Source organism: Berghia stephanieae, chromosome 1 (genome assembly GCF_034508935.2).
Source record: "Berghia stephanieae isolate SIO BIC M18660-M18661 chromosome 1, UCSD_Bste_1.3, whole genome shotgun sequence".
In the NCBI taxonomy this organism is placed as follows: domain Eukaryota; kingdom Metazoa; phylum Mollusca; class Gastropoda; order Nudibranchia; family Aeolidiidae; genus Berghia; species Berghia stephanieae.
The window spans coordinates 95,869,017-95,889,016 of record NC_088360.1 but is presented as its reverse complement, the minus strand read 5'-3'; the positions used below and the strand labels follow the sequence as shown (position 1 = coordinate 95,889,016).

General features: G+C 35.2%; 1 protein-coding gene across 6 annotated transcripts in view; it reads left to right on the top strand.

Annotated features, from left to right (window-relative positions):
• The window catches only part of LOC144962444 (membrane progestin receptor alpha-like), a 16,015-nt gene extending 646 nt beyond the window's left edge, over positions 1–15,369 (top strand). For 3 of the 6 annotated variants that reach the window (XM_078895394.1, XM_078895391.1, XM_078895393.1), the window contains exons 2-7: positions 2,178–2,500; positions 5,173–5,294; positions 9,932–10,196; positions 12,146–12,314; positions 13,797–14,026; positions 14,909–15,369. In XM_078895394.1, the coding sequence (XP_078751520.1) occupies positions 10,005–10,196; positions 12,146–12,314; positions 13,797–14,026; positions 14,909–15,358 (1,041 nt within the window). In that variant the 5' untranslated portion in view covers positions 2,178–2,500; positions 5,173–5,294; positions 9,932–10,004 and the 3' untranslated portion in view covers positions 15,359–15,369. Of the gene's footprint in view, positions 1–1,102; positions 1,286–1,561; positions 2,501–5,172; positions 5,295–7,355; positions 7,516–9,931; positions 10,197–12,145; positions 12,315–13,796; positions 14,027–14,908 lie in introns of those variants that run through there. The other 3 variants (XM_078895395.1, XM_078895392.1, XM_078895396.1) reach the window with 3 other exon arrangements.
• The last annotated feature ends 4,631 nt before the right edge of the window (positions 15,370–20,000 follow it).

The window sequence follows — 20,000 nt, the reverse complement described above, 5'->3', positions numbered from 1 at the left end:
AGTGTGTATGTGTGTGTGTGTGTGTTTGTATGTGTATGTGTAGGTGTGTTGTTGTGGTGTACTGTGTGTGTGTGGGTGTGTGTGTTTGTGTGAAATGTGTTGTGTGGTGGGGGGGGGGGGGGGGGGGGGGGGGGGGGGGGGGGGGGGGGGGGGGGGGGGGGTTTATTTGGCCTTTTGCGTTTTGAGCTTGAATTTGTTAGAGTGTCTGCACATTGTCATCAGTTCAGATCTTTTGTTTAAGGTGCTATTGTTTCTGTGGTTGTGTAGTAATATCTCCAGTTTCTCTGTCAGGCATAAATTGCATTTTCTAGCACCGCATCTGTAGGGGCTGCTTTGCTTGACGACCTCCCAGGTTATTGTTGGTGTTTTTTGTGTGTTTATTTGTTCCCAATAGTGCATTGCTAATTTGGTGCTTTTTGCTTTGCTTTCATGTGTTATGGAGGCTTTGTGGTTGTTGTATCGTGTTTTGAATGGGGGTTCTGTGCTGCCGATGTATTGTGCTGCGGTGTTATCAGTGGTTATGGTGGCTTTGTAGACTATGGCGCTTTTTTGGCAGTTTCCTTTAAGAGGGTAATTGTCTTTCTTTCTGCAGTTACAGTTGTCTTTATTTGTATTGGTGTTGTTGGGTTCATAACACATGAAAGCAAAGCAAAAAGCACCAAATTAGCAATGCACTATTGGGAACAAATAAACACACAAAAAACAGCAACAATAACCTGGGAGGTCGTCAAGCAAAGCAGCCCCTACAGATGCGGTGCTAGAAAATGCAATTTATGCATGACAGGAAACTGGAGATTTTACTACACAACCACAGAAACAATAGCACCTTAAACAAAAGATCTGAACTGATGACAATGTGCAGACACTCTAACAAATTCAAGCTCAAAACGCAAAAGGCCAAATAACCCCCCCCCCCCCCCCTTTCCTTACATTATATATTAGCTCTAACCACCATTATCGAGCACTATCGTACCTACAAGTACCCACCAACACTCATAAATATATATATATATATATATATATATATATATATATATATATATATATATATATATATATATATATATATTTTTGTTTTTTTAAAAAATTTTTGGCTAATCAGAAGATGCATTCTTAACACAAACACTATCCCTTATGGAATTAATGAAATTGACGTCACTCGACTCTTTGTTATTGAATTCGACTACCAGCTCTGAGTGATAAGTACTAACTACATATTACAGGCGTTAAAATTTACAGTTTGTGTTGTTGTGTGGTGGAATGATCGTTCTGGCAGGTATACCTAGTGAGTATTTTGTCTAAACACATACCATCGATATCATGAGTTAACAACCATAACAAGCTCAACGTTACACATAATCTTGTGTGTTAGTTACAAAATATGTGTTATGTTGAGCCAGCCAGAACTGCTAATCAATATTTAACCTAACTTGTAATATCAATTCCCAAACTCCAATCGTAGCATTCGTAAACTTTTTATAGCCTAATTCTACCCAACAAATTACATCACAATTGCAGCCTTGTGGTCTTGTGTTATGACACTCGCCTCCGGACGAGTTGGTCCAGGTTTCGAGTATTTCTGAGCTGCAAAAAGTTTATTCTTTGGAAAATGCTCTTTAATCACATTCTCACTCACAGTACTCAGGGTAAAATTAGTACCTGGCCTCTAACAGCGTTGACTCTGTCGAAAATAAATTGTAATATCGCCTTGCAGACGTCATGCCTCGTCCTATATTATGTTCAATGTTGTTGTTGGCCCTTGAAAATGCGCTTTGAGAACGATTATGAGACACTGCGCGATATTAATGTTCAAAATGCTCAATACAAGGCGTCGACCACCAAAAGAAAGTGAATAGTAAGTTGTGGTCAGGAGTACAATCAATGGGATCATTTGTTATCTTGAGCACTACTAACAACAACTTCTTTTCTGTTTCTTTTCATGGTTATCGCCTTGTAATGTGAGATGGTTTTTGGGGTTGTCTCAGGCTATTTATGCTATGCGTTTAGGTAAAATACTCTTAACATCCACCAGCCGATTAAACGTACCAACACACAACACTATGTGTAATTTTAAACGTTCATATTCTGATTGATTGAATTTAGTCAGAACTAATCAATAAAATGGCTAAAAATAATAACAAAGAGCTGATGGACGTCAATTCCGTTCTTTCTTGTAGTTATCGAAGGGTTCGCTCCAACTCGATCGATTTACAATAAAAAAACTTTCGCGAGGCATGCTCATAAATGAAGAAACAGTGCTGATGTTTGCTCAATGGATAATTTTAAACTGGTTTCATATGAATAGGATTGATAATATATCAATCGAACTATAAATATAAACGTGTGACGTTACAAGTATTTTTTGTTGTTGTATTGGTACGTTTCTTGTTGTGAGTATTTTACTTAAACGCATAACATTAATAGAGCATGTATATCATTTCGATGAATAAGCCCTGATTTTGTGTTCAGGTTATAAGACTTGGACAAGGAAGCGAACTACGTGAGTATTGTTTTATGTCTTCTCTCTGTTCCGCTTCCCCTTTTCTTATTTATTTATTTATTTATTTATTTATTTATTTATTTATTTATTTATTTACTCATTCATTTATCTATCTATTTAAATAATCAACTGTTATTCCACTCATGAGAATAACATTTATGTTGTATAATATGACGAGTGCTTAAATATAGTTTGATCAGAATGGTTTATTCTGCTGTTCACTGATAAAACATCTTTATTAATATTTGCAGGAAGTTTTAAAGAGGATTTAGCTTGAAGAATTTTTGGAAAATTGGGGGTCGTCTTAATCTATTGATATATCTATAAAGTAAACGTTATCTGGCGTACTCTGGAAAAAAAACCAAATTCGTAGGTATTTAAACATTTGGTCAGAAAACTCGTCCTTCAAATATCGATCGATTTAAATGACTGTCATGTTGGGAAAAAAATCTCAAACTTTGGTCTTCTGTTTTCTGGCCAAATTTTTAAATACAAGTTTTCCAGAGTACAGCAAGCAGTCAGCTGGTTAAAAGTATTGAATATGTCGTCTAACTCAAAACACCCTGATTATCTATGTTCTAAATGTGTCTGCCTCATGTAATGTTAGATATAATATCGACATTCGCATGATAAAGGTTAAATTTGATCGAATGTGGGTTCATTCTGTTAGATTAGTCTAGGAACAACGCTCTATTCTCACCTTCAGGGGTAAACAGTAAACAGTGATAATGAATTTGAAAAACATCTCTCTCTCTCTCTCTCTCTCTCTCTCTCTCTTTCTCTCTCTCTCTCTCTCCCTCTCTCTCTCTCTCTCTCTCTCTCTCTCTCCCTCTCTCTCTCTCTCTCTCTCACTCTCTCTCTTTCACACACACACACACACACACACACTCTCTCTCTCTCTCTCTCTCTCTCTCTCTCTCTCTCTCCTCCTCCTCCTCTTCCTCCTCCTCCTCCTACTCCTCTCTCTCTCTCTCTCTCTCTCTCCCTCCCTCCCTCTCCTCCTCTCTCTCTCTCTCTCTCTCTCTCTCTCTCTCTCTCTCTCTGTAGCTTTCTATTCTATATCATCATAATAAGTCTTTCTCGTTTCACTTCTCTCTCCAAAATCCTGGCATGATTAAACTGGAAATAAGTTAACAGATGGATGTATCTCGGAAAACTGGTTGGACATAAAGTTTCATAGATTCACATGTTCAATGTACGCGAGGTAGTAATATTTTTATACACACCACCACGTTTCATACGAATCCCACGCTTTAATTAGATTGTTTATTTGGCTGGCTTTGACCATAATTATGACGAATAAAAAGATTGCCCCAACATTGAAAATGAAGTTTCTCTCTTTACTTCGTGTGTCAAATTTCAATGGCAGTGCAGGCGGACTAAAGGATGAACAAGATGAATACCGAAGGAAATGATGGGAAGAATGACTGGCGTATCGAGAACTTGCGTAAAATGGTGTCAACAGTTGCATACATATTTTGCTATTTTAAAAAAAAAAAAACCATCGCTATCTATAAATTCTAAAACAAAACAAAACAAACAAACAAAAAATTACAAAAGAAGAAAGAAAAAAAAAGAAGGAAGGAAGGAAAAGAAAAAAAAAGAAAAAAACAAACAAAAACAAAACAAAACAAAACAAACAAAAAAAAAAAAAAAAAAAAAGAGAGAGAGAGAGAGAGAGAGAGAGAGAGAGAGAGAGAGAGAGAGAGAGAGAGAGAGAGAGATGAAAAGTCAAAGATTTCCAATCTTGTAACATATTCATGAGTTACCAAGAGAATATTGAGGTAGATAGAGACAAAAAGTGACAACCTGATGATGTAAATTTCGATTATCCATAAACTTGCATATCGATATAATATTTATTAGAGCTTTACAGAATCGGGAATAAATTCATGAGATTTGAAGAAACATTAGATTTTTTGATAAAATTACCGTGATATTAATTTAATTATATTCCGAATATTACACGAAATCATCTTCATGTCAGTTGTAAAAAGAAAATGTCACTGGTTCATATAAGTGGACAAGGATCCATTAACTTTACACAAGACTCATTTTCTCAAGCATATATGGCTACGTTTTATAATGTGTCTGAACAAATCAACCTTTTCATAGATTATTTCGAACGTAATTACAATTATATGAATTAAATTTTAGATAATCATAATAGATTTTAAGAGAAATTGTTTTATAAGTGCTTAGACTTTTTCTTATTAGACGTTTTGCGAAGATTTCTCATCACGTGTTATACAATTTTCCTGTCTCAGGAAGTAATTAAGTAGTGATGAGAGAGAAGAGAGGAGAGAGAGAGAGAGAGAGAGAGAGAGAGAGAGAGAGAGTAAAAAAGAAAAGAGAGAGAGAGAGAGGGAAGAGAGAGAGAGAGAGAGATAGAGAGACAGAGAGAGAGACAGAGAGAGAGAGAGAGAGAGAGAGAGAGAGAGAGAGAGAGAGAGAGAGAGAGAGAGATGGATAAGATTTTAGAAAAAATAAACTGAATTGAAATCATCACAGATAATCTAATAAATGAAAGGGGAAAAATAAATGATCATGCTCTATTACGATATTTTTATTTACAAACGATATCACAAATCGATATTTCTCTCTTTCATCCCAGCTTTAAATATAGAATAATCGATGTAACTATTATCTATTTCTCTCTAAACGTTTTACAGCCTTACATGAAACAGGATCTCGTCATGTCTCTATGCAAAGATGACAGATTCAGTCAAAGTTGTCTTCTTACTTATTGACACTCGACTATTTATTCAGATGGATAAGGCGTTCTAATATAAAGGCAAGTTGACTTTTTCACATAATATTTCACAAGCAATTCTTATTTATTTATTTATTAATTTATATAATTTATTCATTCGTTAAGTTTGGTTTTATTTTGATAGTTTGTTGTTGTTTTTTGCCCACTAATTTTCATGGATTTTTGTTCTCTTATAAAAAACAAGAATAAAATACTACTACTACTACTACTACTAGTAGTTCGATCCGTCAGTATATTGCAATTGGAACATGTAAAACATTGGTTGTTTCCCTCATTTTTTCGAAACTAGACTATTGTAGCTCGCTGCTTGTCAACTTGCCTCAGGCTTCTATTAAACAATTGCAACTACTGCAAAACAGTGCTGCAAGATTAGTTTTTGGCAAAAAAAAAAAAAAAAAAAAAAAAAAAATTTGATCATGCAACCCCTTTGTTGGCCTCTCTCCACTGGTTGCCCATTGAAAAGCGCACATATTACAAAGCAGCGTGTCTTGTTTATAAGTGTTTGGCTGGTATAGCACCGGCATATCTCACAGATCACGTGGTCATGTGTAAATTTGAAAATTACACTTTAAGATCATGTAATGACCAAACGAAAATTTCGGAAAAAAGATCAAGAACAAAATTTGGTGATAGATCGTTTGCTTGTTTCGGCCCAAGATTTGGAATGAACTACCACGTGGTCTGAGGGAGTGCAAGTCTTTACCTACTTTTAAAAAGAATCTCAAGACACATTTTTACTGTATTTGTTTTTCTTGACTCTATATGAATCCTTGATTTGGCTATGAATTGTTATTGTTGTTATTATTTTATTTTTTTATTTTTTCACTTAAAATTGATATTTATATTGTAGAGTGCCCAGAGCTTGTGTTTTACACGAGAATGAGCGCTATATAAATGTGTATTATTTATTATTATTATTACTACTACTACTACTACTACTACTACTACTACTACTACTACTACTACTACTACTACTACTACTACTGCTTCTGCTGCTGCTGCTGGTGGTGGTACTACTGCTACTGCGACTACTACTACTACTACTACTACTACTACTACTACTACTACTACTACTACTACTACTACCACCACCACTACTACTACTACTACTACTACTACTACTACTACTACTACTACTACTACTACTACTACTACTACTACTACTACTACTGCTGCTACTGCTGCTGCTGCTTCTATTACGACTACTGCAACTACCACTTCGACTACTGCTGCTGCTGCTGGTGGTACTACTGCTACTGCGACTACTACGACTACTACTACTACTACTACTACTACTACCACCACCACTACTACTACTACTACTACTACTTCTACTACTACTACTACTACTACTGCGGCTGCTGCTACTACTTCTACCATCAAGTATGCTATGCACTCTAAGAGAAAATTGGGTGTCACGTAGGTTTTGACCGATTAATAGAGTGAGTGGAGGATGTTAAACGAATATTATATCATTGATCGCCAAAAGTGTGCAGTCATTTGCGTAACTACCTTACCATCAATGGATCAAACAGCCATCATCAGTGTCCGGTCGTAATATATTCATGGACCAAAAAAGGAAAATGGTAATTTCCTATTTTCTGTCTTTACCACAATTGTTACTTTGTAGCATTTGGACCCTCCGTAAAATGACAAACCACTTTTAATTAATATTATCTTGACCAGATAAATGTTAGATAATATACCGACAAATTAACTTTAACCTCAGCTTATGAAAAAGTTTGCGACCCAAGATGTCTCATGTTTAAGGCGTTTTGATAAATTGGAAATCCTGAATCTATTGAATATGAAGTAAAATTTGTCTGATCGACATAAAAACGTGTTTTGAAATTGTACAAAATTATCCACATTATTGTATAATTATATAACGATTAAGTACACTATCTTCAGTCCCATCTTCAGTTCACCCCCCCCCCCCCCCCCTCCCCTTCTCTCTATCACTTCCCCTCCCTATTGCCTCGAGGCTATTGATATGAAGTCGTTTGTGAATGAATCCCCGTGTTGAGGATTGACGGATTGACTCAATTAATCAACATTGTGACAATTACTGTCTGTTGTGTGTGCGTGTATGTGTGTGTGCATATGTTTGAAGATAATGTTGGAATGTAGTACAAATATTATATACACTGTGACAGTGACTTGTTTCCCTGTGTACATCATTTGATAATTATTTCACTTAACCTACTTTTTAATGGCTTTTTTCTGTGTTGATATTGAACAGGTAATATGAAATAACACCCAGTTCTCTTCAAACAATAGTTAAAACAACGTAGCTATGTTTTATCGTCAACTTATTCAGTTTTCATATGTTCAAAGAATGCGTTTTATGCTACACTTAATGCCTTTTTTTCATTTTGGCAAGATTATATTTTTACTTCAAATAGCGATAATTAAAATGACCCTGAGCTGTTTAAAAATTCACAACCCTGAGATATCTTTGAAAGTCTCAAATCCTTTTTAAAATTTTATTTTGTGACAAGTTGTATGCAGATCATCGAGATTTCGAAGTAAACAAATTCTAGCTATTTTGTTGGGTTTATTTTTTAATCCTTGAAAGAGTGTTACATGAGAATTGTTTGGTTGCTGCTTTTACTTGTCAGGGGAGTAATCCTTTCGCATTACAATTTATCAAATAAGTTGTAGGCAATTTATGATATCAGACAGAAATCACTCGTAAAAACCAACAGTTCGAACACGAAATAACGTAAATTTCGAGACAACAAATGCATAGGACCCTTGATGATTTTAATATTAAAGGTCTTATTGATCGAGAAAAGATTCTTTTTGAATAATAAGACCATGAATATTGTCTGATTTTAATGCCTTCTGTTTTGCTTACATGATTGATGAGTGTGTTAATGATACCCACTACTTGTTATTTTTCTCTACAAAAAGGAGGCGGGGGGGGGGGGGGGTGTCTACCTATAATTGACAAAATGGTTTTTTTTAAATCATTCAGGTCACACATTTTTTTGCTTCATATATCGATGAAATAAGATGACCCACAAGTTGTCAAAAATTCTTATGAAACATCTCGGATTTAAGAATTTTTTTAAAAGTTGAGGGTAAACTTATTAATCAATATTTTTGATATAGATACAGATATCTACCAAAATTTAAAATAGGAGTTTTGTCAGCTACAGTAGAGGTGATATCGTCCACAAGTATACAGTGACAGACTGCGTGCAGTGAGATAAACATTGAGTCGTAATGTATTCGATTTAACCATTAATCCTGACAATGATGAAACGCATTTTTTTTTTACATTTTCAGAAAGCGTTAGATTTCATTTCGATCGATTAAAAAGGCAGAAGTCTCAGGATTAATTATGTTTTTGTTTTTTTAACAAACTGGGAATCCATTTTTTCTTGATCAGAAGTATCGGGTTTAAGACTTTTTGACATGTTGAGGATCATTTTAATCAAGTAAAGTTATGTTTACCGGTCAAAATCAAATAAAAGATATTTTCTCAGTGTACGGTAATCTTCAAAACGACATAAAATTGGACGTTTTAGCCCCTTCCACACGGGGTTCGATTCTACTTTAACTTGACACGCTTTCAACAAGATAGCAGTATAACAACGATGCGACTTAAGACTTGAGCTAACGGTTCCAGCTTGGCAACACAAAAAAAAAAAACAAAAAAAAAAAAACAAAAAAAAAACATTCAAAAAAAAAAAGAAGCAAAAACAAAACAAAAAACGAAACCACACATACAAACAAACGAAAAAAAATCAAAACAAAAACAGATAGAGTAACTATAGAATGTCTTGTAATTTTCATTGGTATGTCTGTTGATTTGTTCGAGTGTCTGATTGTGTGTATAGCGAGAAGGAGAGAGAGAGAGAGAGAGAGAGAGAGAGAGAGAGAGAGAGAGAAAGAGGGTGAGAGAAAGAGAAAGAGAAAGAGATAGAGAGAACGTCTGTGTGTGTCTGTGTGTGTGTGTGTGTGTGTGTGTTTGTGAGTATGTGTAGAGGAAGTGAGATAGAGAAGGCTGAAACTGCGTTATATAAAAGCTCACTTTTTTTCTGCATTTTTGTTGTTTTTATTTATATAATTTTTTTTCATATACATATATATATATATATATATATATATAATATATATATATATATATATATATATATATATAATTTTAGTTACATACCGCTTAATCACAGTTTACAACATGCGCCTAAGCACTTTTTAATTTTCTATATCCCTTGATAGTGAACTTCTATTGGGATGAGAGAAATATATTATATCATATGCCTCTCATAAGCACAAACCGTCGAGGTGTCTACACGACGATTCAAACAATCAGGCCAAATTATTCAGGCCTTGTTATGAGTCCCAAGAATATACCTCTTCATCACAAGAACGCCCGTGAATCTTATAGATAGTTCGAAGATGACGTCACTCATGACTTTGTTATTGTTTTTTTTTTTTTTGCCATCCGCGTTTATGAGTAATGCTCACTGAACTGTATTAACCTGACTATAAACGTTCATGGATACACACAGTTTTATGTGTTGGTCCGTTATACTTCCGGATGGCAATGTTATGAGCTTCTTAGCCAAGCGCATACTATCTATAACATCAGAACTAGCTCAGCTTGCTAACATCCTTATCTCGATTCCGTTTTTATTATTCTACAGGAATCACCAGGAAAGGAGTGAGAGTGAATGGTTGAAGGAAATCTACGTCATCCAAGCCAAATAGAAGCGGACCATGTCAGTCCAGGTGAAGCAATTCAAGAGGGCATCTCAATGCTTTGTCCAATGGATAATGAGGGACAATTTCAAATCGTCAGAGCTCCTGACCGCGGACCGAGTTCCTGACATCATGAGAGAGCAATTCGTTTACACTGGATATAGACCCGTGTACAGGTCATGGAAATACTACGTACACAGTATACTACACGTAAGAATAAAGATAGACATGTTAGGAGATAATTACAATTTTCGGACAGAGACAACGCTGTTAACGGTCAGGTACTCATTTTCCACCTGAACACGGTGAGAGAATGTGAGTAAAGAACATTTTCCAAGGACTCAACTATGCGTCGAGCGAGGCTCGAACCCATGACCTTTTGATCCGAAAGCGAGTGTCATACCACAAATCATATAATCGCATATTATAGCTCTTAAATGATGCGATACGAACTAATTTACCCGTTTAGCGTGCTCTTCACTCCGGCATATTACCAACATGAATACTGGGTCACATTTATAAATAATATGTTCTTTTTTTTTTGTTTATTTTTTAAACGAAAAATATAGTGAAAGACCTGTAAAACCTGGATGGTGCCCTTTGGAATATAACACAAGAGGAGGTTTTAAACTGTAAGCATTTTTTTCGAGAAACGCAGAGAGCCCTTTAATCCACTATAGGCAGGATTCTATGTTACTCTTTTCTTAAATAGTAGCTTAGCATTTTCACCGAAAAATGCAATGACAATATACTAATGCAACTTGGGCTGTATCACGTACTCGAAAATAGAATTTGACGCTCGCTGCCATACTCCTTCAAGTTGCAATGATAATGATAATGGTATTGATGATGATGATGATGATAATGATGATGATGATGATGATAATGATGATGATAGTAACAACACTAATAATAGTAATAATTATAATAATGATGATGATGGTGATGATGATGATGATGATGATGATGATGATGATGATGATGATGATGATGATGATGACGGTAATAATCATAATGATAATAGTAATAATAATAATAATAATAATAATAATAATAATAATAATAATAATAATAAGAAGAAGAAGAAGAAGAAGAAGAAGAAGAAGAAGAAGAAGAAGAAGAAGAAGAAGAAGAAAAAGAAGAAGAAGAAGAAGAAGAAGAAGAAGAAGAAGAAGAAGAAGAAGAAGAAGAAGAATAGTTGTAGTATTAATTGTAGTAGTGATAATAGTAGTAGTGGTATTGTGGTAGCATTGGTGTGTTGGAAGTAGTAGTGGTAGTAGTAGTAGTAGTAGTAGTAGTAGTAGTAGTAGTAGTAGTAGTAGTAGTAGTAGTAGTAGTAGTAGTAGTAGTAGTAGTAGTAGTAGTAGTCGTTGTCGTCGTTGTTGTTGTTGTTGTTGTTGTTCTTGTAGTAATGTATTTTTGAAAGTGCAACTTATCTTGATCTGTGCAGGTCATGGCCACATATTAATCTACCCTAAGATAACTTGTGTCAAATCATAAATTGCACCCGAAAAATAAGTCTCTCAACGACCTTTGTATGGAAGAGACCCTATTCTTATGACATTGCTGAAAACGTTATGTTTTAACCATCACGTATAGGGTACAAAATATAATGAAGCTGTACAGAAATTTATGTAATGAACATACTTTATTTCTTTGGCTCTGCAAGTAGGATTTAGCGATAGCCTTTGTCGAAAGCCTTGATTAAGTCCAATGACAGTACTGTTATCATTGATGGTTTTGGCAAAGTCTGCACATAATGTAGTGATGATAAGTTGTGAGTTACATGATCTTACTTTTTTTTCTTTTAAAAAAAAGCCAGGTTGAAGGTCGATCATTACGTTCCTTTCCCCTCGGATGTTTCTTAATAATACTCGTTTATGCGTATAGTATGCCCTAGGAGTTTGCATGAGGGAAAGTCAAGGAACTAGTAGGTAATTTTAAGCTTTACTTTTGTCCCCCTTTTCAAATCTTACGGTGATGGTAGCATGTTTTCAGCCACTCAAAATATTTCCTTGGTTTTAAGATGATTGAAAGAGGGTTTTTCAATTGTCAAAAAGTATGTACAAAAATTATATCATTGACCAAGACAATTTCTATGTTAATCTCTGATCACCTCCCCACCAACACATACACCTCACCCAATGCTAACCCTGCAGCTTCACAATGAGACTGTGAATATATGGACTCACATCATCGGATCATTCGCCATTGTCATCCAGCTGGCCAATGTCTTGAAAGACTGTGACGTCGCAAACGATAGCACCACTTGGCCAGTTATCACATTAGGGATATGTTCAATTCTCAGCTTGAGCTTTAGCTCAATAGGTAGGTGCCTGGATGGCGACAACTTTTGCCATATCTACTTTTCCCCTTCTCTATAACTATAATACATATTCTCTCTTCTCTCTCTCTCTCTCTCTCTCTCTCCTCCTCTCTCTCTCTCTCTCTCTCTCTCTCTCTCCTCTCTCTCTCTCTCTCCCCTAACCCCCCCCCCCCCACACACACACGTACATACCCCCCCATATATATATATATATATATATATATATATATATATATATATATATATATAATAGATATATTCAACTAATATTCATAAAAGTGTACACTCACATACATTAATCCATTTTAAAGCAGCATTTAAGAGATCATTAGTATCTACATCTTTGAAAAGCAAAGACGTGAGCGAAATTTTTGTAAAGCATGCGAAACATTTCAATTATCAAACGCAAAATGATTTGAGTGAGCACCACTCACATAATTTAGGTTCTAAATGGTCAGTCAACCCATCCTTTTGTTGGATGACGTTTCTCAATATTTTTGTCCAAACTGAAACCGATTGTCTAATCTCATTATCAATGATTTGATCCCATCATTCTTCAATTCTTTTCTTTTGTCTTCTCGGTAAAAGTAAAAGGCGTTGTCTGTGGCCTGTATCCTTTTTTTCTGTCAACGGATTGCTAATGCAATAATCCATCTGATCAATCCGGATTGCCTTTTCTTTGAGATAAAATAATGCTGTTTGATGCTCCATTTTTGCAATATTGTTTTAAATATCTGAATTCCATAGAATCACCGGTGAATTGGGGTGACTTGTTCTTTTGTAGATAAAAATTCAATGCTGTTTGATGGTTTACCATTTTCGTATGCATATTTTAATAAATGACTTTTTAAAAATGGTTATTTTGTGCTATAATGCGCTAACATTAAAAAAAAACCTCATAGCATCCCATCAGTCGGATATTAATGTACAATACACAAATATGGTAACCGTAGCACTTTTTGTCTGATTATAAACTAGCGATAAGGCTAAAAAACAATAACAAAGAGCTGAGTGGTGTCAATTTTGTTCTATCTATAGATTCCGATTATCCGGCCTAAGTTTTTGAGCTTTGAAAACTGGATTTTAAGAAAAATAGCATTCTTTCGATATTTTGTGCTTTAGCGTCTCTTTAGTTTCTTCTAATAAACCACTGTATTTGTATTTTCTTTCAATTAAGAAATTTTGCATACACAGAGATAATATTTTATATTGTTCTGTTATAGAAATGTCATTAAAATCCATGGAGTACATTTGATGCTATCAAACAACAAAAGTGTCTCATCTTATTTGTAAACACCTTCCCACCTTGCCCATTTACGTGTTGATGATGCCTTGGAGGTGATGGTGGTGACGACTACGAAGACGATGGTAATGATGATGATGATGATGATGATGATGATGATGATGATGATGATGATGATGATTTCACGTTTCAATATTCATAAACCTATAATTAATTCCTATTGAACACATCACGTTCCCAGCCCATCTCCTCCACTCCAAATCACCATGGCATCATCAGTTCCTGTTCTTATTGGATTATGTGGGTGTAGCCGTTCAGGGATTCGGCATCGGGATTGGTAGCATCTACATCTGTTCCAGCGCCATCTTTCGTGACGTGTTTCTTGCCTGGCATCTTCCAGCAAACCTCATCTTAAGCGTCTTAATATTCTCCCTATATTGTACCGCAAGGGTAAAATATGGGGACGATAATGTAAGTATAAAAATTCAATTATTATTATTATTATCATTATTATTATTATTATTATTATTATTATTATTATATTATATTATTATTTTTTATTATTATTATTATTATTATTATTATTATCATTATCATATTGATTGATTGATTGATTGATTGATCGCAGATGAGGTTAAATACACTAGACTGTAATCATAAGATAGTTGAAGAGTAGATAAAGTACACATTTTTGTGAGTAAAAACTAAACAAAAACTCGAATCTAATTGGGCTCGCGAGTTGCGAGGGAATGGATATTCTACGTCGAAGGGTTCGCTTCAAAGAAAAACAAAAAAATAAATAAATAAAATAAAATAAAACATAACAAAAACGATTAGAATTTATAGTGGAGACAAAAGTTATTCTGATGGCATTGTAACTGACTGAAATAATGATTCATCAGAACGTACATTTCTTTTTGTTTGTTGTTTGTTTTTTATTTGTTTGTTGTTTTTCTTCTTTTTTTTCTACTTTTTTTTTGTTTCCCTTTGCTCGAGTTTCAATGAAACTTTCATTGACCTAAATATAGAATTTACAGTCCATTGTAGACATCATTGTAGACTGATCGGTCGACTGTCAATATCACTTGATTTGATTCATCTTGGCAAAGTAAGTTCAAATATGAAACGGATCGAAACATATCTATACCGGATGTGTTGCTAATTTCATCTTTGGAAATCTTTATATATATATATATATATATATATATATATATATATATATATATATATATATATATATATATATATATATATATATATATATATAAATTTGTTATTAATATTATTTTTTTCGTTTATAACTTCATTGCTTTATTCATTTATTTGTAACCCCTTCCCCAACCACCCTTCCAGGACACACGCAAATCTCTAATGATTGTTGGCACATCATTACACGGGTTGTTTCTGTTTGCACCATTGGTACCCCGTTACACAGACTGTTGGTGGAACTCTGACTGCAGCATGACGTCACTTAACCACATCACTCTTGTGGTCTTCTTAGACGTTCTTTGCGCTGTGGCGTTTGCGGCTCTCATCCCGGAACGGTGGGTGCCAGGACGTTGTGACTTGGTGGGGCACAGTCATCAAATTTTTCATGTGGCCGTGGTGATGACCTTGGTGGCCAAACTGTCGGCAATGAGAATAGACATTGACACCCTTGACATTCCGAGAAAGACGATTCCCAGCTTGACCACTCTTTTGGGGTCATTGTGTTTATTGTTATTGCTACACGCGTTAGTGCATCGATATTTTCTTAGCTTTGTTAAGTCTGCACCGTCCCGTAAAAGGGGTAGAATAAAATAATATAAATCTTACGTGACATGGTAATTAATTAATTTATCCACATGTAGTACATGTGTTTATGTATGTATATATATGTGTGTTGTGTGTGTATATGTGTATGGTAACAACATGAGCCCTTCTGAGTCCCACAGTCCAAGGAGCCGGAGTTTATCCCGATTCCATAGCGTTAAACAGACATTGACAAATCGTTTGCTACCCTTCGAACACGACGCCAATGTTTGATTGATGATGTTAATTATGATGGTGGTGGTGAGAGTAGTGAGTGTGATGATTAAGATGATGACGTCGATGATAATGACAATGATGATGATAAATATGATAATAAATAATAAAGTAAATAAGTAATAATTGGTGTAAGACGATGATTTGAGAAGGTATCTAGGAAACAATACCAGTCAAAGAAAATAGAAGGTAAATATCCCCCCCCCCCTCCCCTCCAAAAATGAAAAAAAGAAAAAAAACAAACAAACAACAACAACAAACCCATCAACTTGCCCCAACTGTGGATCGAACCTCGGACTTCCTGATTACTGGTCAGTTTTGCTACTATTATATCACACAGATTACGCCATTAATGGGACGATTTCATGTTTATATTCTCCACAAGGGAACGCATTTATTATTTTTCCTCGACCTCCCGTGTTCAATGTTATGATGTGGAAATGAGTTCACAGCGATCCCCAGTGGAAACCGGCAGGATTTTTAGGGTTTGTTTTTTTTTCTTCTATTTTACTTTCTGCTTTGTCTAGCATTGTTTCATACACATCTTTTCAAATGATGATGATGGTGATGATGATGATGATGATGATGATGATGATGATGATGATGATGATGATGATGATGATGATGATGATGATGATGATGATGGGGTAATGAGAAAGTAATGGATATGGTGTATTTAATACACAGCGCAATAACGCGCGCGCTTTTCATCAGCTGATCTTGATCACTATAGTAATAACAAGTTTTCATAAATGTTAGTTTCACGAGTTCTCCATTACAGCTGTGAGACCATTACAATATTGGCGCTCTTGTTGTAGTACTTTATTAATAGCACACATAGTTATACACTTTTTAAAACTTATATTCGTGACCCATCATCCAAATCCAGTGTATTATATCGGGATGAACTCATCATCTTGTGTCGTGCTTGGTAGCATTGGCAGACGTGGCTCTCCACTCCTCTCTTCTTCTTTTATTTTTTTCGCTGCTCTGATGGTGTTGCTGTTTCTTTTCGTTCCCAACTAGTCTGTCAGGGAATCTATCGTTTTCGCTCTCTGTCTTCCAGGGCTCTATTTCCTGTTAACTTTCCGGTCACACTCAGTTTTTTTCCAGGCATTTCCTCTCAGCACACGACCCAGGAATTTTACCTGTAAAATGGGAAGATTTTGGAAAGCTGGGCGGAATACTTAAACTTAAAGGAGTTATATGATGATGATGATGATCGTCCGGAACTGAGCACTGTTCGTAGGAATGCTGAATGTGCAACCATAATGAAATATGAGATCAGGTTTGCAACGAGAAAGGTGAAGTCAGGGAAGGCTGACCAGATTCCATTACAATTGAGATGCTGGAACCTTTGTAAGAAATTGGAGTGTCAGCCCTTACAGAAATATTGAATGATATCTACGTATCAGGACACCTCCCATTGGACCTATCAATGTCAATTTTGATAGAAATACCCAAATAACCAGGAGCTATTGAATGTGAACTTCATTGCATCATCAGCTTAATGAGTCACATCACAACTTTTTTTGTTAAGAATTACTTATGAAAAGAGCTAGAAACACAATTAAACCAAAAATAGCAGAACAGAGTGGTTTTGTTGAAGGGAAATGTACAAAAAACGCAATTTTTATTTTGAGAAACATTATTGAAGGAAACATTGGAGTTAAAGTTGACTAATATGCTTCGTTGATTACACAAAAACTTTCAACAGGGTACATCACGCAAAGGTGAAGGATATTCTGGAAGAGTTGGACATTAGATGGAAGAGATTTAAGGTAATCCAAAAAAATATTACTGAGAATAAACAGCAGCAATGAGAATAAGTAGCGAAATTAACATATTTCAGCCGATAAAAACGAGGGGCCAGACAAGGCTGTGTGTTGTCGCCTGATCTTTTCTCGATTTACACAGAGCAAATAACGAGAATAATAAAAACACGCCCGGAGAGAGCGTAAATGTACAAATCATAAACAGTATAAGATATGCAGACGGCACAAATTTTATTGCAGAATTGAATTGATGTGTCGAAAATGGATCCACCCTGAAGAGAATCGCTTGGCCCAATTTAGCGCAGCATCAGCATCATGACATGATAATTTGAATGTAAATATTAGTGGCTGGGTTGCCAATTTGATGTTTTAAAATTCCAAAAAGCTTGGCGGGTTTTGTTTGTTTTTGTTTTGTTTTATTTTTGTTGTTTGTTGTTGTTGTTGTTTTGTTTTTTTCTTGCTGTTGGGGTTGTTGTTTCTTTGAAGGGGTTTTGTTTGGCTTTTATAGCATTTTCGGTCATTTTTTTGAATCACTTAATTTCACATGTTTTAGAGACAAATTAAATTAATTTCCAAATTATACCTGTTTTTAACCCTTAAACTGGCAAGACAAGGTGATTTTGTTATTTTAATCCAGACACTCTTACACGACAGCGGGATAAGAAATTTAAGATTCATTTCTATTTTTATGCGCATTTTAACAGAAAATTGATGCTTGGAAAAGTTTTGCATTTTAAAGGCTATTTGGCATTTTTAAAGGCCATTTGGCAGTTTTAGTGAGCTGTTAGGGATTTTCTTTTTTCAAAATTAATCACCAACGCAGGAAACTATTTGTAAATTGAAACTTTTGTAATCTGATCTAGAAAATAATGTGATAACTAGTCACCCATTTGGCGGGAAGAAACAATAACAATGATCAGAGCGAGAGAGAGAGGTTGATATCATTCACGTTATTGTTTATAAACAACCAAATGTATTCATCCGAGCACGTGTGAAGGTGTGTCACAAATTCTATGTTTTGATTGGTCAAATATCTACTGGTTAACGACTCTTGTAGACGTTTCGTGTTTTCACCATTGTCAAAGACAGAAGATGATCAAAAGTATCATTCGCCAAATTTTGAAATTTTAGAAATTTTAAATGGTTTATATATATATATTTGTGTGTGTGTGTGTGTGTGTGAGTGAGTGTGTGTGTGTGTGTGTGAGTGAGTGTGTGTGTGTGTGTGTGAGAGAGATAGAGAAGAGTGTGTATGTGTGTGTGTTCAAAGAATTCCATTGTGTAACGGAAAGTTGGCATGTGCCAATGATAACTCAAAATCAAAGTATATTCCATTGGTGACATAAGTAATCATTAATCATAACTGCACGGTTTTCATCTTAAAACAAAACGTTGAGCGTGATCAGAGACTGGATGTATGACAATGATTATAAACCACTGGTCTCGAGATGCGTCCTTGGGTAAGACACTTTCCATGCTTGGTCCCCTGAGTGCCAAGCTATAGGCAGTGACGGGTATCTTAAAAGCACAAATATAAACAGCATGCTTAATCTAAGCGTTGGTCGGTATGAGCCTCGATCGTCGATCGAGTCATTTACTGTCCTCTTGTGTAAAATGAGTAACTGGCCGTAAACAGCGCTGTCAATGTCAGAAAAAAATGCACTATCGCAGGCGTCATGCCTCGTTCTACATGTTATCTGTTACTCAGTGACTCTTTGTAAAGGGCTTTGAGCGTGTTTACTGGATATGAGTCTATATATATAAAAGCTCATTTTAAAAAATGTGATCTGCAATCGGGAGTTTAAGGTATAATACCTCGGAAAGGCTTATTTATAATTTATAATATTTGTAGAATTAGCAGAAGCAGCCTGTATAACATTTTGATACTTTCGCTATCTCGGCAACGAATCTTTAGAATCTAACCGAATGAACTGTACTGACAACACCGATCACATGATCTTGTATGGATGGATAAGGAGGCATCTCGGATATCGCTGATAATTTTGACAGTCGTAGAGTTTTGACAACAATATTATGTAATGGATACAGATGGTATGTGTATTACATGACTTTTTATAGTACCATAAACTCCTGCCATCTTCTAATCTTTGATTTTTAATTATCAATTTTGGATAATAATTCCATCATTTGCTATCATCAATCCAAGGAGCATGATGTAGCGTGTATATGACACTGGACTCTTGGGAAACATCCAACTCGAGAGAATGTATGATGAGGTCTTTCCACCCATAGAAATAGCTTGCTGCTTCTCTGTTAGATGAGAAGAAAACACAATTGCAAATTGGTGTTAACATTTTGTGGCATCAAGCGCTATGGTTAAACCTGATATGTACTAATTTGCAGGTCTGATATCCCAGATTGTATTGTTATGGGCCCGTAGATGTAATGGAAATATACTCTCAAACCAACGCAAAACATTTTTACAACAATGTTAAATCATGCCCACGATTGCGTTCGATAAGCAGACCTGCATATGCACCTAGTTAAACCAAAGTTGTGAAATTATAAGATTATTTGTTCATAATGCGTGAATCATAGATGCCGAAAATCTTCATTTTAGTTTTTATATATTATTACATTTAATTATTATTATCATTATTTATTATTATAATATATATTATTGT